The sequence below is a fragment of the Syngnathus leptorhynchus genome, chromosome 6 (genome assembly GCF_054491065.1).
Source record: "Syngnathus leptorhynchus isolate UIUO chromosome 6, UIUO_Slep, whole genome shotgun sequence".
Lineage (NCBI taxonomy): Eukaryota > Metazoa > Chordata > Actinopteri > Syngnathiformes > Syngnathidae > Syngnathus > Syngnathus leptorhynchus.
Window position 1 is genome coordinate 14,522,143 of NC_141200.1, and position 26,457 is coordinate 14,548,599.

The 26,457-nt window shown below is 47.1% G+C and overlaps 1 protein-coding gene and 1 non-coding gene across 2 annotated transcripts; both read left to right on the forward strand.

Moving 5' to 3' along the window:
• Positions 1–395: 395 nt before the first annotated feature.
• gins3 (GINS complex subunit 3) lies at positions 396–12,483 on the forward strand. The gene is made up of 3 exons (XM_085914407.1): positions 396–683; positions 1,629–1,862; positions 11,766–12,483. The coding sequence occupies exons 1-3, from the start codon at positions 513–515 to the stop codon at positions 11,994–11,996; spliced, it is 636 nt and encodes a 211-aa protein (XP_085770533.1). The 5' UTR covers positions 396–512; the 3' UTR covers positions 11,997–12,483.
• A 9,081-nt stretch (positions 12,484–21,564) lies between these two features.
• trnaa-agc (transfer RNA alanine (anticodon AGC)) lies at positions 21,565–21,636 on the forward strand. The gene has a single exon. It is a non-coding gene; the product is annotated as a tRNA-Ala (tRNA).
• The last annotated feature ends 4,821 nt before the right edge of the window (positions 21,637–26,457 follow it).

The following is a 26,457-nucleotide window of genomic DNA, read 5'->3' on the forward strand; positions in this document are numbered from 1 at the left end:
CTATCCAAGACTTGTACCTGTCCAGGACCAGGAAACGTGCAAGCAACATCTCTACAGACCCTTCTCACCCAGGTTACAGTGTGTTTGAACTACTCCCCTCCGGACGGCGTTATAGAGCTCTGTACGCCAAAACCAGCAGACACAGACAGCTTCTTCCCCCAGGTTGTTGCTCTGATGAACTCACACCACTCTTAGAGTCTCAGAGTCATTGCTGTGCAATAACATCCTGCTCTCCACACCTGTTTTGGATTGTCTATGGAAGGCTGTGATGTACCGAAGTAAAATCCCTAGTTTGGTACGCTCAAACATGGCGAATAAAAACTCTTGAATCTTGAATCTTTAAGAGACTGGTCCGACACATCCAATATGGCGGATACCGTGACGCAAGCACCAGCTAGCCAGTTACCGAGCTGGGCGCCAAAAGAGCAGGAAACGCAAGTTGTCAACACAAGTTATTTGCTCTTCTGTTCCACGGCTTTTCAAAAGTTTCGGCGTCAGTCTGTTTTCGAAGAATGGAAACACGGTCTTATTTTCCCGTCCAACCAGGCATATGCATGGAAGAAAATGTATTTTCTTTGGACGATATTTTGCTTTCGCACGAGCGACTTCCTATCCGCACTGAAGTTACTTTTCCTCGGCTTGGATTCCTCGAGAAGTCAAGCGACTCGCCGGATATTCCGAAGGTAGGTAACCATCAGAAGGGAGTCCTTGAATAAAATGGGTACGTAAGTCAATCATTTCAAAAACAAGTTTGGACTTCTCGCAAATTAGGAAACAAGTTATATGTTGTATAGGGTGACCAGATTTGGGTTTCTGAAAAGGAGGACACCTTTTTTAAGGGGGGGGGGTCATCGGTGTATGTAATGACACAAATGACATGGCGTCTGTATAGCAATTGCATTTATTGGCCCAAATAACATAAAAGAACATACAAACACATTCACACTAACAAAAACATATGTACACTGACATTCTTTCGATTAATAGTGGTACAATAAGTATTCATGTCTGCTTGCTGGTCTTTGGCACCTTTATTTGCCGCTGACACGTCAGTGCCTGCCTGACATGACTCAGCTTCATAAGGATCACGACCCTGGCCAAAGTACGGGAATTTTTTATTTAACTCCCCCGTGAACGTGCATTTTCGTTTCGGCATTGCTTGTAAACACTCGGTGTAGACTGGCTAGCCGACCCGACTTCACTCACACTCACGCACACACACGCGCAGACACGAACACACACGCACACAAACGTGGAATTGAGTGAAATGGAACGGAGTGGCAATTCTATTGACGATGTATTGTACATGTATTAGAGGCAGTCGAATAAAATCCCGAACAATTTTGAAATGCCCACCGGAAATGATTTAGGTCTCAGATGTAGGACATGTCTGGGAAAAAGAGGTCGTCTAGTCACCCTAACGTTGTATTATGGCACCATGGACATATGACACATTGATCGTTTCTTGTTAATTTTGTGATTGGCAGTGCCATCATAAAATTAAGATTCATTGAGTGAAATAAACCGTACAAAGTAGACTTTAATTTAAATCACAACTTTTGCATGCTGTGTGAATTCTAGATAATGTGTTTTGACATGTTCTTACTCTACTAATGTCTCCTTCACAGGGCACAAAAATGGAATTGCCTTTGTGGCTGTGCAAAGGTTTGTATGAGCAGAACAAAAGGATGCTGTCAATCGAGCTCCCTAAAGTTTATAGAGAAGGCTGGAGGACAGTGTTCAATGCAGACCCCAATGTGGTGGATCTACATAAGTTGGGGCCTTACTATTATGGCCTGGGATCTCAGATACTGCGCTTTGACAGTTCAGACAACCCAGAAATAGCACAGACGTTGCTTCAGGTAATGCCCCAATTGCATTCACCAATACACCCTTCTAATCAATCAAAGTCCGCTTTATTGTCAATTTCTTCACATGTTAAGGCACACAAAGAGATCGAAATTACGTTTCCCACCGTCCCACGGTGACTAGACACAGTGCACAACTCACAATCAAATAGCACAGAGTAAAAACGAACAGACAAGAGCAACGAATAATTAATAAGCAAATAACCCAAATAAATAAACAATAAATAAATAAATAGACAAATAAGAGCAGAAAAATGGAGCAAGCGCGCTAATAGCAGACAGCCAGATCAAAGCGCAAAAGAACAGGATGTCATGCAGTAGAGGTTGGAGGGGGGAGGGAATTCAGGATCCGGACAGACCCGGTGACCCGCGTCCGGGCGAGGGAAAACAACATCCATATATCTTTTTCATCATAAGAGGTCCTGTCAATAATCTGTTGACATAATATATTTGCTGAACCAGGCTTCTTCAGACTCAAACCATTCAACCAAACGTTTTACCTATCTCAAAGTCAAAGTCCGCTTTATTGTCAATTTCTTCACGTTAAGACACGCAAAGAGATCAAAATTACAATTCCCACCGTCCCACGGTGACGAGACACAGTACCCAACACATACAAGCAAACAGCACAAAGAGTAAGCAAAATGGAGCAAGCATGCATACAGCAGACAGCCAGACTATAGTACAAAAGAACAGGACGTTATGCAGCCGAGGGTGGAATTCAGGATCCTGACAGCTTGGAGTCTGAAGCTGTCTCTGAGTCTGGTGGTGCGGGAGCGCAGGCATCTGTACCTCTTCCTAGAGGGCAGACGTACAAACAAAGAGTGAGCTGGGTGACTCACATCACACACAATCGTGGCCGCTTTGCGGGTGAGACGGGAGGCGTAAACTTCCTTGAGTGGAGCCCCGATGATTTTACTTGCAGTGTTCACTATGCGCTGCAGGACCTTCATGTTGTACTCAGAGCAGCCACCACCCCACACAGCGATACAACTGGAGAGGACGCTCTCAATGGTGCCACGGTAGAATGTGGTCATGACGGCGGGAGGAGCACTAGCTCGCCTGAGTTTCCGCAGAAAGTACAGGCGGCGCTGAGCTTTCTTCGCCAGCGACGCAGCGTTGGTGGTCCAGGAGAGGTCCTCACTGATGTGCACCCCCAGGAATCTGGTGCTGCTCACTCTCTCCACCACAGCACCGTCGACGGTCAGCGGCAGGTGGTGGGTGTGACCCTTCCGGAAGTCAATGATAATCTCCTTGGTCTTGTTGACGTTCAGCAGAAGGTTGTTGTCCCTGCACCATGCGGCCAAAAGGTCGACCTCCGATCTGTAGTGAGTCTCGTCGCCACCGGTGATCAGACCCACCACAGTCGTGTCGTCGGCATATTTCAGCACGCGGTTGCTGCTGTAGGTCGCCGCGCAGTCATGCGTCAGCAGGGTGAAGAGCAAAGATCCAGCCAACAAGGTTTTCCTATCCAGTTACTAAATCATTATAAGACTGCAGGCTCTTTATGGCATTGAAGTCCTTGCACGTGTCAAGTCATTTTTGATGTTGTGAAAGCTCACTTTGGGTAACAAACTGGCTTTCTTTGACCAGTCTGATTATGAAAGTGGTAGTAGAGGCGTTCCCTGTCATCTCTCCCTCCAACCAACTTGAATTTTTCTACATAGTCTTTGAACGACACCTTGAAATGTGTCATTGTAATGGACAAGTGTTTTAACAGGAACCTTTTCACAAAAATAGACATATGTAAACCGATGATAACCGAAACAATGAATAACGCTTCTCTTTTTGTTATTGCTTGCATGACTTTTACTATGGTAGGGGAAACTAAGCATCGTAGATAAAATGACATCATTGAGAAGGGTCTATTTGCCAGCCAATCGCTGGGCACACAGAGACGAACAACCATCCGCACTCGCACTCACACCTAGGGGCAATTTGGAGTGCTAAATCAGCCTACCAAGCATGATTTTTAGGAACGTGGGAGGAAACCGGAGTGCCCGGAGAAAACCCACGCAGACACGGGGAGAACATGCAAACTCCACACAGGGAGGGCCGGAGGTGGAATCGAACCATCCATCCATCCATCCATCTTCTTCCGCTTATCCGGGGTCGGGTCGCGGGGGCAGCAGCTTTAGAAGGGACTCCCAGACCTCCCTCTCCCCAGCCACTTCATCCAGCTCATCCCAGGGGATCCCAAGGCGTTCCCAGGCCAGCCAAAAGACATAGTCTCTCTCTCTCTGGGTCGTCCTGAGGGTCTCCTACCGGTGGGACATGCCCGGAACACCTCCCCAGGGAGGCCTCCAGGAGGCATCCTGATGAGATGCCCGAGCCACCTCATCTGGTTCCTCTCAACGTGGAGGAGCAGCGCTCTACACCGAGTATCTCCCGGATGACCGAACTTCTCACCCTATCTCTAAGGGAGAGCCCGGACACCCTGCGGAGGAAACTCATTTCGGCCGCTTGTATCCTGGATCTCGTTCTTTCGGTCACGACCCATAGCTCGTGACCATAGGTGAGGGTAGGAGTGTAGATCGACCGATAAATCGAGAGCTTTGCCATTTGGCTCAGCTTACTCTTCACCACGACGGACCGGTGCAGAGTCCGCATTACTGCCGACGCTGCACTGATCCGCCTGTCGATCTCACGCTCCATCCTGCCCTCACTTGTGAACAAGACCCCAAGATACTTGAACTCCTGCACTTGGGGCAGGATCTCATTCCCGATCCGGGGAGGGCATTCCACCCTTTTCCGACCGAAGACCATGGACTCGGATTTGGAGGTGCTGACCCTCATCCCGACCGCTTCACACTCGGCTGCGAACCGCTCCATGAGAGCTGGAGATCACGGACTGAAGAAGCCAACAGCACCACGTTATCTGCAAAAAGCAGTGACGCGATGCTGAGGTGCCCAAACCAGACCCCCTCAACGCCTCGGCTGCGCCTAGAAATTCTGTCCATAAAAATTATGAACGGAATCGGTGACAAAGGGCAGCCTTGGCGGAGTCCAACCCTCACCGGGAACGAATCCGACTTACTGCCGTAAATGCGGACCAAACTCTGGCATCGGTGATACAGGGACCGAACCGCCCTTATCAGTTGGCTCGGCACCCCGTACTCCCGAAGCACCCTCCAGAGAACCTCCCGAGGGACACGGTTGAAAGCCTTCTCCAAATCCACAAAAAACACATGTGGACTGGTTGGGCGAACTCCCATAATAATAATAATAATAATAATAATAAATTATATTTATAACGCACTTTATATTCTGAGGAATCTCAAAGTGCTACATGGCAAGTAAAAACAAGAATAAAAAGCAAGGACAAGTATAAAACAACTGGACGACAACCAGGATATAAAAACAGGAATTACAGAAATGCCAAAGTAAAGAGGTGAGTTTTAAGTCCGGTTTTGAAAGAGTCAGTAGATTGGGGTGCTCTTAGGTGGTCGGGGAGGGAGTTCCACAGTGTGGGGGCTGCATGGCAGAAGGCCCGGTCGCCCATGGTACGCAGCTTGGTGTTGGGGACATGGAGAAGGTGAGAATTGGATGAGCGGAGGTTTCGGGTGGCAGATTTGGGGGCAAGTTCTTTGAGGTATGGGGGAGCATGTCCGAGGATGCACTGGTGAGTGAGGAGGGCGATCTTATAATTTATTCGAAATTTGATGGGGAGCCAGTGCAGAGAACGGAGGATGGGTGTGATGTGGTCGCTTTTCCGCACCCTCATCAGGATCCTAGCAGCGCAGTTTTGAATGTACTGGAGCCTCTGGAGGCTCTTGCTAGGGATCCCGATGAGGAGTGCGTTACAGTAGTCTAGCCTGGAGGAGACAAAGGCGTGGATAAGTTTCTCAGCATCTGTCAGGGTAAGTGTGGGGCGGAGTTTGGAATGTTCCTGAGGTGGAAGGAGGTTTTGCAGATGTGTTTTATGTGTGACTCTAGGTTGAGTTGAGAGTCCAGTATCACACCCAGGTCGGTGACAGTGGCTGAGAGGGGGATTGTGTGACCGGCGAATGAGATGCTTGTGATTGGGCAGGTATGGATCTGATGGGAAGTGCCAAATAACATGGCTTGGGTTTTATCGCTGTTGACTTGTAGGAAGCTGAGATTCATCCACGCCTTTATCTCCTCCAGACACAGTGAGAGGATGGATGAGGGAGATGGATGAGGCTGGGTTGCAGAGGGTGGGGGGTTGAGTTTGAGGTATAGCTGGGTGTCGTCCGCGTAACAGTGATATGAGATGCCGAACTTCCTGATTATATTGCCAAGGGGTAGCATGTAGAAAATGAAGAGGGTAGGACCGAGTACAGATCCCTGGGGGACACCGGAGGTGACTGTGTGTGTGTCAGATTTTTTTCCCTCCCAGGGAAACGTACTCGGTTCGGTTCGAGAGGTAGGACTGAAGCCAGGTTAGAGCAGTGCCAGAGAATCCAGTGGAGTGAAGAAGTGGTGGACAGTGTCAAATGCAGCGGGCAGATCCAACAAAATGAGGAGTGACGAGGAGCCTGCATCGGCAGCCATGAGAAGGTCGTTGGTGACCCTAACAAGGGCTGTTTCGGTGCTGTGGCCAGAGCGAAAACCGGATTGAAATTTCTCAGCGATGTTATTGCGGGTGAGATGGGCGTGAAGTTGGGCTGCTACCACTTTTTCCAGAACCTTGGAGAGAAATGGGAGGTTTGATATTGGCCTGTAGTTGGCAAGGTTGTCCGGGTCAAGCGAGGGTTTTTTGAGCAGGGGGGTAATAATGGCTGTCTTCAATGCAGGGGGTACAGAGCCAGACTGGAGTGAGAGGTTGATGACATTGGTTATTAGGGGACTGATAGCTGAGATTTGATGTTTAATGAGGGCTGTGGGGAAAGGGTCCAGGGCACATGTGGAGGGTTTCATCTTTTTGATGATGTCCTCTACCTCCGACTGCAAAATAGGGGAGAAACAGCGGAGAGGCTGGACTGACCCAGGTGGAAGGAAGGGGAGTGGAGGTGAAGTGGAGGGGCCAGAAGAGGAGAGGAGCTGGGTGCGAATGTTGTCAACCTTAGCGGTAAAGAAGGTCATGAAGTTATTGCACACTACCTCTGAGGATTCCGTTGGAGTGGTGGGTTGGGGTTTGAGAAAGTGGTTGATGGTTGAAAATAGCTGTTTTGAGTTTCCAGGGGTATTGTTTATGATGTTGGAGTAGAACTGGGCACGTGCAATCCCAAGGGCTTTTGAGTAGGCCTTCTGATGTTCTTTATAGGCCTGTTTTTGCACGGTCAGACCTGAGGCATTGAGACGACGCTCCAGGATGCGTCCAGTTGACTTCATCAGCCGCAGCTCACTGGTGTACCAGGGGGCTGAGCGTGAAAAAGTGACTGTTTTGTTTTTTATGGGGGCGTGGATACCTAGAAGTTTGGCCAAAGAGTTATTGTAATGATCCACTGCCTTGCTGACTGATGGAAAGGTCGCGGAGGAGGAGGAGAGAAGCAGGAGGTCCTGTGCTAAAGTGTCTTGGTTGATGTATTTGAAATTTCTGAAAGAGATTTGCCGCTTGGGTTTGGAGAGGGGGCGTGGGAAAGGCAGTTCCATTTGAATAAGTTTGTGGTCAGACACACCAACCTCGTGAACTTGTAGGTTGCTTATGGCCGATGAGGAAATGACTAGGTCAAGTGTATGCCCTTTGTCATGGGTGGGGACATTTACATGTTGAGTGAGGTGTAAACAGTCCAATAGTTGCAACAGGTCAGAGGCAGGGGGGCGGGAGGGGGTGTCGACATGGATGTTAACATCACCTAATATGATTAAATTAGAGGAAGTGGAGGTACAGAGGGTAGTGAGTAGATCGTATAGTTCTGGAATGAAAGCGGAGTTTGGTTTAGGAGGGCGGTAAATAAGTAAAACTGTGACAGGATATGGAGGTTTACATTTGAATGCAAGGGATTCGAATGAGGAGTGATCAGGTAGAGGGAGGGGGGACAGCTTTAGATCAAGACGATGGAATACAGCAAGGCCACCGCCACGGCCAGTGCTGCGGGGTTTAGTTATGTATTTATAACCAGAGGGACAGGCTTCGTTGAGGAATTGATAGACATCCGGTGGTTGCCAGGTCTCAGTCAGGCACATTATGTCTAAGCCTTTGTCCAGGATGAGGTTGTGAATAAATGATGATTTATGGGTGAGTGCTTGGATGTTGAGGAGATCCATTTTGATTGTGGATGTGGGGCTGCGTTTAGGTAGGGGGCGAAGAAGAGAGAAATCCACTCCACGTCTTCTGTTCCACATGAAGTGCAGTCCACTGTGTGTTGGAGTGAAATTCAGTTCGTTTTGTCCTGGCCACCCCGGGGCTGCTCCGTGTTGAAATCCGTTCCGTGCCAGAGAGATATCCATTCCGTGTTTTCCCGGCAACCCGTTGAGTCGGAGCCCGCTCCGTGTAAGAGTGGACTCCACACCATGTTTTTCAGGCCACCTGGAGTACTGCAGCCCCGCTTGGTTGCTACAATAAGATCCAAGTGTGCCGGGTCTCTGATGACGTGTTGGACATGCGACGGGATATCGGGCGGTGGAGGAGCAGATGGATGGAATAGCGTTATGGGCAGGTTGGGAGAAAACAAAGTTACGATGGGTACTTCTGTGGATGTAACGAGGTCTGCGGAGAAGTCCGAGTTCTTTGATGACTGAGACACACCCTGGAATGGTGTGATTACTCAGCTCCAGCAAGCGGGGAATGGAGTAAGTTAATATAGTGCCGGTTGGAGAAAGCTGAACTTGCGTGTTAGCCATTTGCTAGGCTAATGGCTAAAAAATAAATAAATAAAACACTAAAAATAAGCTAATTCTGGTGGAGAATTAAATAAAACACTAAAAAAACACTAAAAATAAACTAATTCTGGTGGAGAAGCGGCGAACAATCAGCGCCAGCGTCCTCTCCTCAGATTGCTCACCAATCATCATGTACCTTTGAGGATCCTGCCGAGCGTGTAGAGCTGGTCCACTGTTCCACGGCCAGGACGAAAGCCACACTGCTCCTCCTGAATCCGAGGCTCGACGTCCCGACGGATCCGCCTCTCCAGCACCCCTGAATAGACCTCACCAGGGAGGCTGAGGAGTGTGATTCCCCTGTAATTGGAACACACCCTCCGGTCCCCCTTCTTAAAGAGAGGAAGCACCACCCCAGTCTACCAATCCAGAGGCACCATCCCCGATGTACACGCAATGCTGTAGAGGCGTGTCAGCCATGACAACCCCACAACATCCAGAGCCTTTAAGAACTCCGGGCGGATCTCATCCACCCCCGGGGCCTTGCCACCAAGGAGTTTTTTAACTACCTCAGTGACTTCGACCTCCGAGATTGGAGAGTCTGCCTCAGAGTCCTCAGGCCCTGCTTCCACAATGGAAGGCGTGTCGGTGGAATTGAAGAGGTCTTCGAAATATTCCCCCCACCGACTCACGACATCCCGAGTCGAGGTCAGCAGCACACCATCTCCACTGTAAACAATGTTGACCGTGCACTGCTTCCCCCTCCTGAGACGCCGGATGGTGGACCAGAATTTCCTCGAAGCCGTCCGGAAGTCATTCTCCATGACCTCGCCAAACTCCTCCCACGCCCGGGTTTTTGCCTCAGCAACCGCCAAAGCCGCATTCCGCTTGGCCATCCGGTACCTGTCAGCTCCCTCCGGAGTCCCGCAGGCCAAAACGGCCCTATGTCCACCAGCGGGTTCGGGGATTGCCGCCACGACAGGCCCCAACAACCTTACGGCCACAGCTCCGGTCGGCTGCCTCAACAATGGAGGCGTGGAACATGGTCCACTCGGACTCAATGTCCGCCGCCCCCCCCGGGACGTGGGAAAAGCTCTGCCGGAAGTGGGAGTTGAAGCTCTTCCTGACAGGGGATTCTGCCAGACGTTCCCAGCAGACCCTCACAGAGCGTTTGGGTCTGCCAGGTCGGACCGGCATCTTCCCCCACCATCAGAGCCAACCCACCACCAGGTGGTGATCAGTTGACAGCTCCGCCCCTCTCTTCACCCGAGTGTCCAAAACATGCGGCCGCAAATCCGATGACACGATTACAAGGTCGATCAACAAACTGCGGCCTAGGGTGTCCTGGTGCCAAGTGCACACATGGAGACCCTTATGCTTGAACATGGTGTTCATTATAGAAAATCCGTGTCGAGCACAGAAGTCCAATAATAGAACACCGCTCGGGTTCAGATCGGAGGGGCCGTTCCTCCCAATTACGCCCTTCCAGGTCTCACTGTCATTGCCCACGTGAGCATTGAAGTCACCCAGTAGAACGATGGAGTCCCCAGAAGGAGCGCTCTCCAGCACTTCCTCCGGGGACTCTAAGAAGGGTGGGTACTCTGAGCTGCCATTCGGTGCATAGACACAAACAACAGTCAGGACCCGTCCCCCCACCCGAAGGTGGAGGGAGGCTACCTTCTCGCTCACCGGGGTGAACCCCAATGTGCAGGCGCCCAGCCGGTGGGGCAATAAGTATGCCAACACCTGCTCGACGCCTCTCACCGTGGGCAACTCCAGAGTGGAAGAGAGTCCAGCCCCTCTCGAGAGGGCTTGTACCAGAACCCAAACTGGGCTATGTCTAGTCGGAACCTTTCTGCCTCACACACCAGCTCGGGCTCCTTTCCAGCCAGAGAGGTGACATTCCATGTCCCCAGAGCCAGCCTCTGCAGCCAAGGATCGGACTGCCAAGTTCCCCGCCTTTGGCCGCCGCCCAGCTCACTATGCACCCGACCCCTTTAGCCCCTCCTATAGAAGGTGAGCCCATTGGAAGGGGGACCCACATTTTCTTTTCGGGCTATGCCCAGCCGGGCCCCATGGGCAAAGGCCCGGCCACCAGGCGCTCGCCTTCGAGCCCCACCTCCAGGCCTGGCTCCAGAGGGGGACCCGGTGACCCGCGTCCGGGCAAGGAAAAACTACGTCCATATATTTTATTCATCATAAGGGGTCTTCTGAGCCGTGCTTTGTCTGGCCCCTCACCTAGGACCCTTCTGCCATGGGTGACCCTACCAGGGGCATGAAGCCCCAGACAACATGGCTCCTAGGATCATAGGGGCACGCAAACCCCTCCACCATGATAAGGTGACTACTCACGGAGGGGGGACTCAAACCCGCACCCTCCTAACTGTGAGGCGCCACAGAGCCGCCCTTGCAGTAAATCTGATATGTAAAAATATTGAATGTCTACTACCTAAATGCAATCACTGAGCACTGAACGAAAGAAAACATGCCAATCATGTTAGGGTGCGTTTTAAACCTTCAAACAAGTCGCGCAGAGCGGCCCATCTGGTTGTACGTATATCAATCTTGGTGTATGACAACTATTAATGAGGACACTGGAAACAATCGCACGTCTGTATTTAAATGTGAAGCGCCCAGACATGCAAAAACCCGGGGTGGTGTTCCTTACAACCGTAGCAACAATTTAAAGGTATCAGATTGAGTCGTAACAAACGAAGACTGGTAAGAATGTGCTTATGACTTAATCAAACAATACAAACTAGGAGTATGTTATTGCATATTTTTGTGTGTTTTTCTTCTTTATTTAAATTACTGTTTATTTTTACTGTGCAATGTATTGAAATAATTAGGAGAACCTTAACAAAGCTACATTTATTATCAAAACAAAGAATGTCATTATAAGACTTATCATTGAGTAGATATAGCTAGTCAGCAATAGTTTTGATAGATATATGATCACATTGTCTGCAGTGGCGATTCAAATAAAAACATCGATGAATTGTTCAGTGCTAGCATTTAGTTGGTAAAATACAATACCAGTTTTAGCTCATTCGCTGCTTCAAAGACAAGACCACTAAAAACAGAAGTGGCAGTTTAAAATTACATTAAAAATACAGGCAAATAAAACTTGGGGTTGCGCATGGCAAGTAACTCTGATTATTGTTCTTCATTTAGACATTCATTGGGCGTTTCAGACGAACTATGGACTCTTCCCAGAATGCCTACAATGAGGACACCTCAGCGCTGGTGGAGCGTCTGGATTGTCTCGAGAAATCACTTTTCATGTCAGGGCAATGTGGCCTCAACAGCTTCCAGGACTGGGAAAAAGGACAAGCCTCTCAGCTCTCTGCCTCAACCATGGTGCTCAACTACCGCAAGAGGAAGATAACCGACGTGCAACCGTGACCTTGTCTACCTGCTGCACGAAACCACTTGTGTAAACGTCAGCAATAACCTCTTCATATTGTTTCCTGGTCTTGCAGAGACTGTACTTCTCTGGGGTTTTTTTTTTTAACAACACAACACAATAACGTGTTAGGTTTATTGAAGACTCAAAGTTGCTATTAGTTGTCAAGTCAGTCTGAATGTGCCTTGTGATTGGCTGGTGACAAATCCAAGTTGTACCTGGCATAGATAGACTCAGTCTCACCTGTGACCTTAGTGAGAAGTGGTGTGGAAATTGTATGCACTAGAGCATGTATGTTTACTTACAAATTGTTCTTGTAACATTTTTTAAATAAAATTGAGAATATAAAGGGTCCCTTGTACTTTACCTTTATTGGAGTGATAACATACATCTGTGACTGCAAATATGTGATGCTTATCTTTTGATCAATTTGTCATTTATTTGTCTGCTTTTTTAAAATCCTATTACTAATGCCCCATTAGCAAAATGACGAACTGGGGTGGCTGCATTCATTCATTCATTCATTCATTCATTCATTCATTCATTCATTCATAATAATTAAGTGTGAGCCTTTGTTTGCAGAGGATGAATATTGATTAAATTATACTCTTGGGGTTCTTTTATGTACTCATTACCTCCCTCTGAATGCTTTCTATTTAATACCAAACATGTAAATATTTCTGTCGGAGAAATTATACAACATTGATGACAACATTGTTACAACCTAATTTTAAAGGACAAAATAAAGGAAGACGGACTGCATTAGCTTTAAAGTCAATACAACTACTATAGTTGTTAGAACAAACAATTCAATTCAGACAAACTAGCATGTTAATTTAGGTACTACATACACATGTGAATTGAAATAATCTCTAGTTAATGGAAGAATTACAAACCTTATAAAGGAACATAAGAGTTTGAGCTTAAAGTAGTTCATTAGACATCCTGTGTATGAGAGTGTGAAACTGTAAAGTGCTGAGCGTGTGACGGGGGGAACAAAACAAGATGTGTGGTGCAAGGACCTGCTGGTGGCAACAGAGGCGTACAGAGCTGTATTGAGAGGGACCCGAGACCCAGGTGCTTGTATTAGATCTGTGTTTTAGGAATAAATCCACTCGTGTGTGAAAATGCCGGCTTCCTGATACCTTTCTATTGCAGAACGAGCGTGCATATTGTTGGATGAGTGGCAGTTGGGTAAGGTCACAAATTGGAGTCAGATTAGTAACTTTAGTTTATGTTGATTTAGAAATAAATTCTAACAATTTAGTTGAAAAGCAATTTATTCTTCAATCAGGTTAAAAAAAAAGTGCAATTTACAATCCATCCATCCCATTATCTGTAATGCTTGTCCCCAGGGGGGTTGCGGGCGTGCTCCAGCATATCCCAGCCATGAACTGGTTGTGAGGCAACTAGTGATGGTAATTTCAGTTCTTTTAGGTGAACTGAATCTTTAGAACCAGTTCAGTCAAAACATTCGTTAAAACGAATCGTCTCTTGACTGATCCAATTTCTCTTTCTCTTTTTTTTATACATCCCATGGAAACAACTCATACACATCAAACAATACAACTACACAACGCCCCCCCACCCCACCAAACTTCACCTTCATCTTCTTCACCTTCATCTTCTTCCGCTTATCCGGGGTCGGGTCGCGGGGGCAGCAGCTTTAGGAGGGACTCCCAGACCTCCCTCTCCCCAGCCACTTCCTCCAGCTCATCCCGGGGGATCCCAAGGCGTTCCCAGGCCAGCCGAGAGACGTAGTCTCTCCAGCCCGTCCTGGGTCGGTCCCCGGGGTCTCCTACTGGTGGGACATGCCCGGAACACCTCCCCGGGGAGGCGTCCAGGAGGCATCCTGATAAGATGCCCGAGCCACCTCATCTGGCTCCTCTCAACGTGGAGGAGCAGCGGCTCTACTCCGAGTCTCTCCCGGATGACCGAGCTTCTCACCCTATCTCTAAGGGAGAGCCCGGACATCCTGCGGAGGAAACACCAAACTATTATATATAATAGTTGGCTCAGGTAATTAACACATTTCTTTATATAATACACCTTTTCCATATTATGTATTTTATGTGCCCTCTTTACATACCTGCGTGAAGCTGGCCCCCCACCCCACGCAAAATTTAAGGAAAATAGTCTGTTTCGTTTGTGCTGGTTTGTGCAGCAAAAATTTTCGTTTGTGCAGCAATGATTTTTGAATTATAAAAGATTATTTTATAGGTCATCCAGAGTTGACCCAGCCCCCCATCTGCTCAAAATGAACCCAAAATTGTACCGTTCGTTTGTGCTTCGTTTGTGCTTGTTGCGTGTTGTGCGGGATGTCCGTTGTTGAGCCAAGAAAGCAAAGGTGTGGAGTTTGGAGTTGGTTCTTTATTGGCAAGATCTTGGGTTGTTTTAATGGCGGCCAATACACATGGCACGGCAGCAGATGAAACAACAGCTTCTGTCTCCAGGTCAGCTTCATTTATACTGCCCGGAAAGGCGGGAACTTGTCACATGACCATTTCGTACCTGAGTGTGGGGACGTCACCCCCCTGTGTGTGCATGTGTGTGTTTACCTATGTGTGTGTGTTCATACAGTTATGTGTGTTGTATTCGTGTTCTGATTGAGCAGTTGTGTGCATAAAATAATAAAAGAATTGTACATATATGAGCATCATATTGTACAGATTGTCCACCCTAATAGAACATGTACACATTGCTGTTGCTCCCTCTTCAATCCCCCTTTTGACCTCGAAAGAGGTCACCAAAAACAGAGCACAAAAAAACAACACTAAAAGTAAATGATAGGGGACATGTAGGGGATCGTGAAGGGTGATACATGATAAAAAACAGCAAACAATGACAGCAATAATTCTCAGTGAAGAGGAGGTTTTGCCTCAATATTCCAGTTCAATTTTAGTGTGTGAGTGAAAAACCTGCGGCAAGATGTTACAATTCAGGAAACGTCTCGCACGGTCCCTCTGCCTTAGGCGATCAGAATGTTATCAATACCATCAGTTTAAGACAAAAAATTGCTCGTGATTGTTCAGCCGTTGGGGGCTTGGCACGCCCACTGGTGGAGGGTGAGCACAATTTTCACCCCCCTTTGCAGCTCTACTCCGTCCGGGGAGAACTTGAAAATGTCTGCTGTGCGGTCGTTGTCTTCAGTGGGTCAGGGTAGACTACCTGGCCACCAAGGGTGAAGAGGATTATTCTGCCTCTTATTTGAACTGGGGGCGGGGACGCTGTCGATGGTGGATCTGGTTCCTTGCAGGAACCCCTCACTGGGGCGCACTGGGACAGACGACATCACATATCTCCTCCGCCGGCCAGCCGGACAGCACGCAAGGTGCGCTCCACCACTCCATAAGGACCAGTCCACCCCGGCTCCGTCCACTCCCGTCTCAGGACCTTCAGCCAGACCGATGGAGTTATTTGGATCTCGGCCGTCCCTTCTGGGTCCGCTGTCGTCTGTTCTGCAAACCTGGAACCAAAGAGCTGGACAATAGGTTGGAGATGTGTGTGATAGTGCTTACCGCCCTCCGAATCTGCAACCGGAAGGGTAGACGCAGCTCCCGGAAAACAGCGTCCGTTCTTATTGGGTCTAGTCAACGCAGGCTCCGTCCCCCTCCTTCTTGGGACCTTCTGCCAGAACGTTGGAGTGATCTGGACCTCGGTCTTTGCTTCCGTAGCCGCAGTAGTTTGCTGAGCAAATCTTTTCTGCAACCTTTGCAGTCTTTTGAGATGTTTCTTCTGCTCCTCTCATCACTGTGTGTTGAATTCTTACATGTCCTGTTAAGACTCCAAAAACAATTACATTTGACAAAACATTGAATCTTCCATTAGGCTAAATTATTCTACTTCCCTCCTTTTGACACATTCACGTAATGTGTCAATAGAGTTGTTGGGTAGCAAACGGGACCAGCAAGGTGTCCCGGAAACATTATCATACCCATCCCGGCTGGACCAGATGGTCCTGTCTTGTCCAACCACAGGAAACGGGCCTTCTCCATCGAACCATTTGTAGTCAATGGTGCCCCTGAGTAATCATCAAATCCTAGGCCATTCATATGCGCGGACACACGTACAAACTAACAGACAAAAGGCGCCCATTCTTTCACCATCACAACTCAGCCCCTGTCCCACAACATGTAACTTCATGCTGGCCGTGAGCAGGTAGACATTGAAGTCCACCGGGCCTCAGTTACGGTCGTGCACATCCCAATGTCGTACATGCATTCCCTGCTTGTCCTCATTCATCCTCCCATCATCCTGTCTTAATCTCACTTGCTACCATGCCCTCAGCACACACGTGGAGCGGGTACGACTCCACTCCGCGCGCAGCCACAACAAGGGGCGCAAGAGGGGGGCCCGGCATTTCCATACTGATTCATTCCAGCCTGGCCAGTACTGGAACGATCAATGCCGTTGTCCCCCACCCGCGCCAACCCAGCAAATGGCTACCCGCAGAGCCCAGATCCCCGCACCTCCATCAGTCTTCCCCACAATAAAATTAAAATATTAATCACCCCACCCACATTCCAACATCCGTGTAGACAATGGAACAGAAAGGCACAGGTGACACTCGGGGAGCAAGCTCCAGCAGTCCTTTCACAAGCAAATTATAACGATCACGCACTTGACTCACATTCAAAATCGCAGGGGGAAACTCTGCGGCTAACTAATCACACATACACATTCAAAAATTGGTGGGAGAAAATGCTGCGTCCAAACAATCACACAAACACATTCAAAAATTGGCGGGATAAACTGCCGCAGCCAAACGATCACACAAGCACATTCAAAAATTGGCGGGAGAAGATGCCGCAGCCAAACGATCCCACAAACGAGGAATCACGTTTCCCAAAAGCTCAACCCAAACACCGTTCCACAAGGCGTAAATCTCTAAATGAATCGAGACCGCATAAACGCACCGCCGAGGAACCCGTTTGTCAAGTTTCTCTCAAATAACCCAAACGCCGAACCCAAGAAAGAGAATATACAATTTTGAAGCCTAGCACCCGGACCCACATCACAAATGAACAAATCTGGAAAACAGTCAAAATTCCTATCCATTGGTCTCAAATAATTATATTGAAATCAGGATTCTGCAAGGAGTGTCATGGCCTCCTCAACATTAATTGTGGCGGAGAGTCAGACATTAACAAACCGATAATATTGAACTGTTTCATTAAGAACAGTGATGACTCCCTACACACTGGTAGCTCAAAGCGATTTCTATCTGGACAGTTGCATGTGCAGGTAGCCAAGGAACTTTGTGAGGGCAGCATGGAACCACATGTATGGCGAGCATCACAGGCAAATAAACTGATGGACTTCGGAGACTCTGAGCCAAGCCACCAGCCAAATTTGGCCACCCTGCGCAAGGCAAAGCAAGAGAAAAATTATTTGGCATTAGGTGACAAAAATCCCATTTTCTCACTGCAGATGTTGAAATACAGTGCACCTCACAGTGACAGCATCAAAGACATTGGACTTGACAAGTTTTTCTGTCACTATTCGTTTTCGTGGATTTTGTGAGCTCTGTTGGATCAGTCTGAGGGCAAAAGTTTGAAGATATGATGTCCGGGGTGTGTTAAGTCTGTGGCAATGGTAGTCGCTCTGCTGACATCACGGGAGTTGGCGATGTCTCCCAGGGAGGGGAAAAGGTGACCAGGGATTTCTGTACTTCCACCAGCTGGCTGGTGCAGGCTCAGGACCAAACAAATTTTTGTGTTTTTGTGAACTTACTGTGAAAAGTCATCTTCCATGTCAAGTTAGCATGAAGATGCTGGGGACAGATCGCAGAGCATCATACAGGGACCACAGAGCCTCATACATGCAGCTTACGACTACCGAGCTACACCCCCATCTAGTTGGGCGAGGCAGGGTTAGGCTTCAGATCGTTAAAGCTCAAAATGAAGATGTTGGGAATTGATCCCAGGACCTCATGCTTGCAAAGCATGTACATCCCCCAATCAGAGAGGAGGTGGGTGCTAAAAAATGTAATTCTCAGGATAGCTGCAGGCCCCAACGGAATAAGAGGAAATGTACTCAACGGATGGGTGTGGTGACATTTGTCCTCTGCATTTGACCCATCCCCATGTGATTTTGATCCATCCCCATGGGGGAGAGGAGCAGTGAGCAGCAGCGATGCCGCGCTCGGGAACCATTTGGTGATCTAACCCCCCAATTTCACCCCTTAATGCTGAGTGCCAAGCAGGGAGGCAATGGGTCCCATTTTTATAGTCTTTGGTATGACCCGGCCGAATACCTTCATTGTCATTGTGCAACAGGTATATAACAAAATATGGACCCGTGATTTTCTGTACTCGCATCAGCTGGCTGGTGCATCCTTTGAGTACAATTCCTGGTATTCTGTCGGGGCCTGCATCTATCCCAGGGTTCGGCAACCCAAAATGTTCAAAGAGCCATATTGGCCCCAAAAATAAAAAAAACCACATACCTGTCTGGAGCCGCAAAATTCTAAAAGCCTTTTATAAGTCAAAATAGATGGTCAATACATAAGTTGTATACCTCCTATTAAAATAATTTTAAAAAATATAGTGGTATCAATTTGATCATTTCTTCTTGCGGCCCATCAGAGTTCACGTACCTGAATAGCAGAGCTGTCTGTTCAATATCGGTCACTTCACACGACTCATCCATCACAGGCAATTGAGAAAGCTGGAGCTGAATTGATGTCCTTGATCTGCTGATCGGTGATATTGTTTGTGCGGAGAGGCATGTCTTGAATTTTCAGAATGATCTCGGTTTTGGTTTTGAAGTCCGAAAATAGGCACTGATATTTTAATGAATGAATCCTTCATGTCCTCGCCATCGGCGAATGGTTTTCCGAGCTTTTGTATCTCCCGGGCTGCAACTAAACTTGGAGCAGTAGAGTTTGGAGATGCAATCCACTTCTTGAAACAGTTTTTACGGTCCTCAAATTTCTCCACCAGCACTGTAATTGCACCTTTCCTCTCAGTTGCAACTGGGTGATCGGCAGCAAATTTAGCATGCTTTAGCTGAAAATGTCGCTCCAAATTCCTCTTCTTGTTATTTGACAACTTCTCATTGCAAATTAAACATGCAGGCAATGCAGTAGCAATCCATGTCCCATCACTCACACACCTGTTTGTTTACAACTCACCTGTGCTGTGTCGTAGGCTATGACGCAATTTTGCTATTTGGCGTCATTCTTAAATTCGGTATTTTTAATATATTTACAACTACATACATTTTTACAGCATGACAATGGTTGTGTTATGATTACCATATAAAAAAAAACAACAATAACAAAAACATATTTTTCCATTTTCACGCATTTTTGCAAAAACTCCAGGGAGCCGCGGGTTGCCGACCACTGAGCTATCCTGAGTTAGCACCCACCTCATCTCAGATTGGGGATGTAGCTCAGTGGTAGAGCGTGTGCTTTGCATGCATGAAGTCCTGGGACCGTTACCCAGCATCTCCTTGAAATCTTGGTTGAGTGGATTTTGGGTTAATCTTACATGCAAACTGAATTCTCACACTTTTGGTGAATTCACAAAAACACAAGATTAAATCTTGTCCAGACCTCGCTGATTTTCCCCGAGCCGTAGGGAAGACCAATGCATGTTGTCATAATTTTTACACTCTTATATATTTCTTGGAATCAATATATCACACATACTAAAATTGATATGTACCAGATGAAAGAAAAAATGTCTTTGTATATATGTTATGTCATGTTCATATCTTGTCTCAGTGCAGAGTGATGTATAAGAAATCAAATAGAGGTTGTGAACATGTGACAAGTTGCCCCGCCAACGGGTAAATTGGCAAACTATGCTGGGTAAGATGTTAAACTTTATTTTAAGAGGGGTTGCAGCCACAGGATAAGTAGTGGCTATAATCCCATGGATGTCATGGATGCTTAGTGTTTTACCTGGGTTGTTCCTCTTCCAGGAATCTAAAACAGTGTTCACATGCTTTTTAAGCGGCCCATAAAAACCTCTGTCCAAAGACAGTGGGAGCAGTGGGCTGGGAAGGGTAACAAGATTATGCCATTTTCTTTGGCAAAATTCAGCCCATCAATGGGGGGATGTGAGCAGTGGTTGTCGAGGAGAAGCAAGCAGGGCTTCTCCTTTGAACACTTTGCGTGCTCCACAATATGATGGAGGAAACCGACAAAGTGTTGCTCTTTCATCCACCCTGTGGGATTTGCTGTGAGAATACAAGGCAGGGAGGGATATTATTGTGGCTGAGACTGCGCAGGTAAGGGTCACCTCTCTTCAGATGTCAGTGACCCCACCTGCTTGAACCCGGGCTACTGGCTACTAATCGGTCTGATTTCTGTACCATTGTCCTGCAAGTTTTATCCATGTGCCAGATATCTCCTGGTCCCAGGAAATCTCTGGTTAACACTTTCCCCAGATTGTCCAAAAAATACTTAACATTCTCCTTGTTAAAGGCATTTGCTCTGGCAAGGCTTGTCTCTTCTGGTTTTCTGAGAGACAGTGAAGGGTGCCGATTTAGGAAGCCATTCAGCGCTGGCTTTTTCTTTGTTAGACCAACAAGTTGGCCCAAAACTACCATGTTTGCTGATGCTAGCTCAAGCTCAAAGATACATATATTAACACAGAGCAATGACTGAGGTATAATAGGATAGCTAAATCTTTTCTCTTTCAAGTCCACATGCTAAGAAGCCACACTGCTGGATTATCTGACCAATTACAAAACAATGTGGGAGGTGAATATTTGGCTGCAACAAAAGCAAGAACCACAACTGATCTTGTATGGGACACGGGGCGCAGAAATTCTGGCATTCTTCTGGCCACCGCCAGCTCTCACACAAGGTATTCCGGCGGGGCCTGCAGCTTTCCTGAGGTTTTCACTTGTTAGCACCCACTGCAAGTCAGATTGGGGGATGTAGCTCAGTGGTAGTTCTGGGATCGATCCCCAGCATCTCCATGAAATTCTGTTGGAATGTTGTTGGGTTAGATCAGTGGTAGTGTGCGTGTTTCGCAAGCATGAGGTCTTGGGATTGATCCCCAGCATTTCAATGAATTACTAGCTAAATGGGAGTGCACTATCAGTTGAATTTGAGTTAATCTTACATGGAAGCTGAATTCTGGTGGCGTAGGTGAGTTCATAAAAACACAACATTCGACCTTGTCCTGTTATTTTCTCCGAGCCACACTGCTGGATTACCTAACCAATTGCAAAACAATGTGGAAGATGAATATGTCGCTGTAACAAAAGCAAGAGCACGGCACGGAGCACAGAAATTCATATATCCTTCTGCCCAACGTAAGACCTCATGAATGGGGATATAGCTCAGTGGTAGAGGGCATGTATGAGGTCCTCCAGTATCTCCATATTGTGATTTGTCAATCTGAAGTGCTTTCAATGTTTTGTGTTCACCTTGCATAAAAAAATGAAAGGCAATATATAAATATATACAAATATTTTTAACAGCAATTTTTTAAAGGTACGTAGTTTCATGGCAGTTAAGGCATATCCATTCCCAACATTGTCCTAATTTTCCAAAACTTTTCCAGCAAGTTGTATGGGAAACACAGGGCAGAAAAATCTGCATGTGGGTATGTAGCTCAGTGGTAGAGCGCATACTTAGCATGCATGCGGTCCTGGGATCAATTCCCAGCATCTCCAATTTGTGCTTGAATATTACATTGCACATGTGAATAAAATGTCATGTCATATTGTATATACGCACATTTCAAGTAGTCCGCTTCTATTATAGTGTCGTGGCTCATTGCACATTGAGTGGAGTGCAGAATAGGATGGTGAAAAAAGTGCGTTGTGTTAGGCTACGGATTTTAGCTATTGATCTGACTCCAAATTGCGATCAACACTTAACACAAGTTGCTATGTCCCAATCCACACACTGGCGCACCTAACAATTTTGCGAGTTCGTTCTGTCAAAGAGAAGACCAGTAGATCAATCAGACCAAATTTACCAATTGTTTATTCCTGACACAGCGCACTAATACAGGCTTGGGTCCCGGGTCCCTCACACTAAAAGTCGTGCGTTTTTGTGACCACCAAAAGACGACACATTCTTCCGGGTTGCCCAGTTTTAAAGATACACAATATGAATATTAAAACATGCAAAACTGTGTGATGATTGGTCGATGGCCATCTCCTCCCCATCGAGGTGTCATCACTGTGGTCAGGGGGCTGGGTTTTTTCCTCTCGAAGCCCGACCACCTGGACGTGGTGTTGTTCTTTGTTCTCGTTCCTCACCGACCTTGAGGGGTTATCGTCCGGTACTCCCTTCGTCCCGTACTCCCTACGTCCGGTACTCCCTTCGTCCGGTACTTCCTTCGTCCGGTACTCCCTGTCTGGGTCTGTTCCACAACACTTTGAATAAGACAAGTTCATGCAGTGTGGCTGAACATTCCTCACCCCCCACCAATCCACACGAGCACTCCAATACCAGATATTATATTGATATGATTATAAGTTTAACACAACCTTGAAAAATATGTTTGCAAACTGCTGAAAGCACATTTTCCTTTAGTTGGCAATGGTTATATTCAGTTTATTAGTTTTTTGTCTCTTGTTCAGAGCCTTAATGGTTTAAGCGGATTTTGTGAGCTCAGTTGCATCAATCTGAGGGCAATAGTTTGAAGATATGATGTCTGGGGCGTGTTGAGTCTGTGGCAATGTTAGTCGCGCTGCTGAGGTAGTGGGAGTTGGTGATGTCACCCAGGGAGGGGAAAGAGTAACCAGTGATTTCTGTACTCCCATCAGCTGGCTGGTGCATCCTTTGAGTACATTTCCTGGTGTGGTCCGGGCCTCCAGCTATCCTGAAGTTTACACATATTACCCACCTCATCTCAGATTGGGGCATGTAGCTCAGTGGTCGAGCGCATGCTTCGCAAGCATGAGGTCATGGGATCGGTTCCGAGCATCTTCATTTTGTGCTTTCTCTCACTTATTTTGCATAACGATGGGACTCCTTTTAACATACACTGGAATTAAGTATTCCTTGGACTCTCAGAGCAAAGTCAAAGACGACCAGCCTTTGATACACCAAGACATAAAGATGGTTCAGTTTTAAAATTGTGAATTTAGTTGGTAGGTGGAATAAAATGTAAGCACATGTCTGCAGGCATATCTATTACAAACAATTGTTGTGGTGCAGGACCTTCTCTGCCAAGGATCGGCTTAAAGCAAAGGGCAGACAAAGGGCTAGAATCCAAGAATGTGACAGACATTACTGCTGCCTCTGGCTACTTTCTACTTTAAGGACGTCTGATGTTTGGTATTTTCTGTGAAACATTTGGTGCACACAATAAAAAGCTGAATAGACCCCAGAGGCTTTTTCTTTGTTCCTGTCTGCCTTCCTTGTCCTTTCATTGTACACTTGAATGGCTACATTCTCATGACAGTTTTTGGGTTAATGTTGCTGATGGTGCTAGGTTGTTGACTGTCCCTTCGCAGGGGATCAAACACGTGACATTTCGTTAAACTAATGTCAAAGGCTTTAATATTTGCGGAATACAAAATATCCCCTACCAATATTTACCATTTTATTTTAATACAGTAAAAATCTATATCTATATTCATTAATGTAATATTTCATTATACTACGCAGTGGTAGCAGCGATTTAAAAACTATTTTAAATAAGTTGTTCTTATTAGAGGTTTTGAGATTTATTCAGAGCTATGACGATGACGACAGATATCGCTTTTTCATTGGCTGCAACAGAGACATTTAGTGATATTTAGTAGTGCTGGTCAGGTAGCCTCACGCGGAAGCAGATGTCCATGTTGGTGCTGACACTGACAACGTATCTGAGTTCACCTGTGGCAAAACATAACCGCTCTAGTTAGCACATCAGCCTTGCTGTTTGGCGGGTGATTCCACCTCTCTGTGTGAAGTTTGCATGTTCGCCGCGTGCCTGCATGGATTTTCTCTGGGTCCTCAGGTTTCCTCCCACATTCCATAAACATGCTTGGAAGGCCGAATAAGCACTCCAAATTGCCCATAGGTGTAAGTGAGAGTGTGGATGGTTGTTCATCTCTGTGTGTCCTGCGATTGGCTGGCCACCAGTTCAGTGTGTCCTCCCCCTACTGCCTGATGACAGCTGGGATAGGCTCCAGCATGCCCATGACCCCCGTAAGAACAAGCGGTACAGATAATGGATGGATGGATGGATGGTTGTGGGGGTGGGGGATAGTAAGTTGTCATGTCCCTATCAAAGCTTAGATCAAACCCTTAATAGGGACGATCCTAAAGATGGAGCAAATAGGCAAGAGGAGAATAGGGAGGCCAAAGAAGGAAGTTTATAAATGTGGTTGGTGTGACAGAGGAAGATACAGAGAATAGAGTGAGATGAATACGATTGATCTGCTGTGGCAACTCCTAACAGGAGCTGCCTAAAGAAGAAGAAAATAAATCAAGGCAACATGTGCTTTTTAGTTTGCACTGCAGTGTATACTACAAAAAATATTTAACCATAGTGTGAATGCTTGATTCTGTCATCCCTCACACATTTATTGAAAGATAGTCAGTTGTCATTGTCCTAATTCCCACTGTCACGTCAGTAAATGAGTTGCATAATATTGGTGCAGAGGCACACAAACATAAGCATAAGCCCAAATTTGCTTTGAAAACGATCTATAAAAAATGGACAAAGTTTTTTTTAAAGATATCTGCACATACTTAATGTTTGGTTACCAATGGCAATACACAGTGTTTTCCTTATGCTTCACATACTAATGCTAGAGTAGTTTATGGCGTGACATAGTGATGAGTGATAATAATAACAACAGAAGCTGTTAACACCCAGAGGTCCGCCTATCTGTCGGTGTTCTGGCTGAATGTGAGTTCCTTTGGCATTACTGCACACAGTGTGCTTTTAAGACAGAGTCAATAAAAATGGATTTGGAGGCCAACCCATACCACAGTGGAGTTTGACCCAGTTTGTAATCTTTGCATGTTTGTTTTAATTGAGTCTGTTTCATAATGCATTACTGCACACGAAAAGATTTTAAAAGTATTAGAAATGTGTATCAATGAGAGGTTGGGCTGACATACATATGTAGATAGATGGCGCCGCGTGCACACGCAGCGGCCACTCTCTGTCCCAACCGATCGGTGTTTCGTTCATTTAATAAGTGTTTGTCCGGCAGTTTTACGTGTTCGTCTGATCTTACCACGTCATGCTACAAGTACAGCAGGCAGGTTCTGCTCGACATCGGCAAAAGCGAGTTTTGCGGGGTTCTGAACTTTGATATGGAGACATTAAAAGCACTGGGACAACTCCGGCCTGAATCAACGCCGGACTCGTCTGCTACTCCTTCCCGGATAGACAGCGTCGGAAGCGGTGTGCGAGGAGGCAGAAGAGGGGAAAGTGCGGAGGCGTCCGGGCCAGGCTAGCGGCGAATTCAGCGTGCTGAAATATGCCGACGACACGACTGTGGTGGGTCTCATCACCGGGGGCGATGAGACTCATTACAGGTCGGACGTCGACCTTCTGGCCACGTGGTGCAGGGACAACAACCTTCTGCTGAACGTCAACAAGACCAAGGAGATTGTTGTTGACTTCCGGAAGGGTCACACCCACCACCTGCCGGTGACCATTGACGGTGCTGTGGTGGAGAGAGTGAACAGCAGCAGATTCCTGGGGGTGCACATCAGTGAGGACCTCTCCTGGACCACCAACGCTGCATTGGTGGCGAAGAAAGCTCAGCGCCGCCTGTACTTTCTGCGGAAGCTCAGGCGAGCAAGTGCTCCTCCTGCCATCATGACCACATTCTACCGTGGCACCATTGAGAGCGTCCTCTCCAGTTGTATCGCTGTGTGGGGTGGTGGCTGCTCTGAATAGAACATGAAAGCCCTCCAGCGCATAGTGAACACTGCTAGTAAGATCATTGGGGCTTCACTCCCCTCCCTGAAGGACATTTACACCTCCCGTCTCACCCGCAAGGCAACCGCGATTGTGTGTGATGTGAGTCACCCCGCCCACTCTTTGTTTGATCTTCTGCCCTCTGGGAAGAGGTACAGATGCCTGCGCTCCCGCACCACGAGACTCACCAACAGCTTCAGACTCCAAGCTGTCAGGATCCTGAATTCCCTCCCCCCTCCACCCTCGGCTGCATAACGTCCTGTTCTTTTGTACTATAGTCTGGCTGTCTGCTGTATGCATGCTTGCTCCATTTTGCTTACTCTTTGTGCTGTTTGCTTGTATGTGTTGGGTACTGTGTCTCGTCACCGTGGGACGGTGGGAATTGTAATTTTGATCTCCTTGCGTGTCTTAACGTGAATAAATTGACAATAAAGCGGACTTTGACTTTGAGATAGGTAAAACGTTTGGTTGAATGGTTTGAGTCTGAAGAAGCCTGGTTTAGCAAATATATTATGTCAACAGATTATTGACAGGACCTCTTATGATGAAAAAGGTATATGGATGTCGTTTTCCCTCGCCCGGACGCGGGTCACCGGGGCCCCCTTCTGGAGCC

Excerpts from the sequence above, each read along its gene's own strand:
- gins3 (XM_085914407.1), top strand. The coding sequence starts at position 513 with ATGGAAACACGGTCTTATTTTCCCGTCCAACCAGGCATATGCATGGAA. Across the intron at positions 684-1,628 it reads ACTCGCCGGATATTCCGAAG|GGCACAAAAATGGAATTGCC; the intron begins GTAGGTAACCAT and ends TCTCCTTCACAG. Across the intron at positions 1,863-11,765 it reads TAGCACAGACGTTGCTTCAG|ACATTCATTGGGCGTTTCAG; the intron begins GTAATGCCCCAA and ends TTCTTCATTTAG.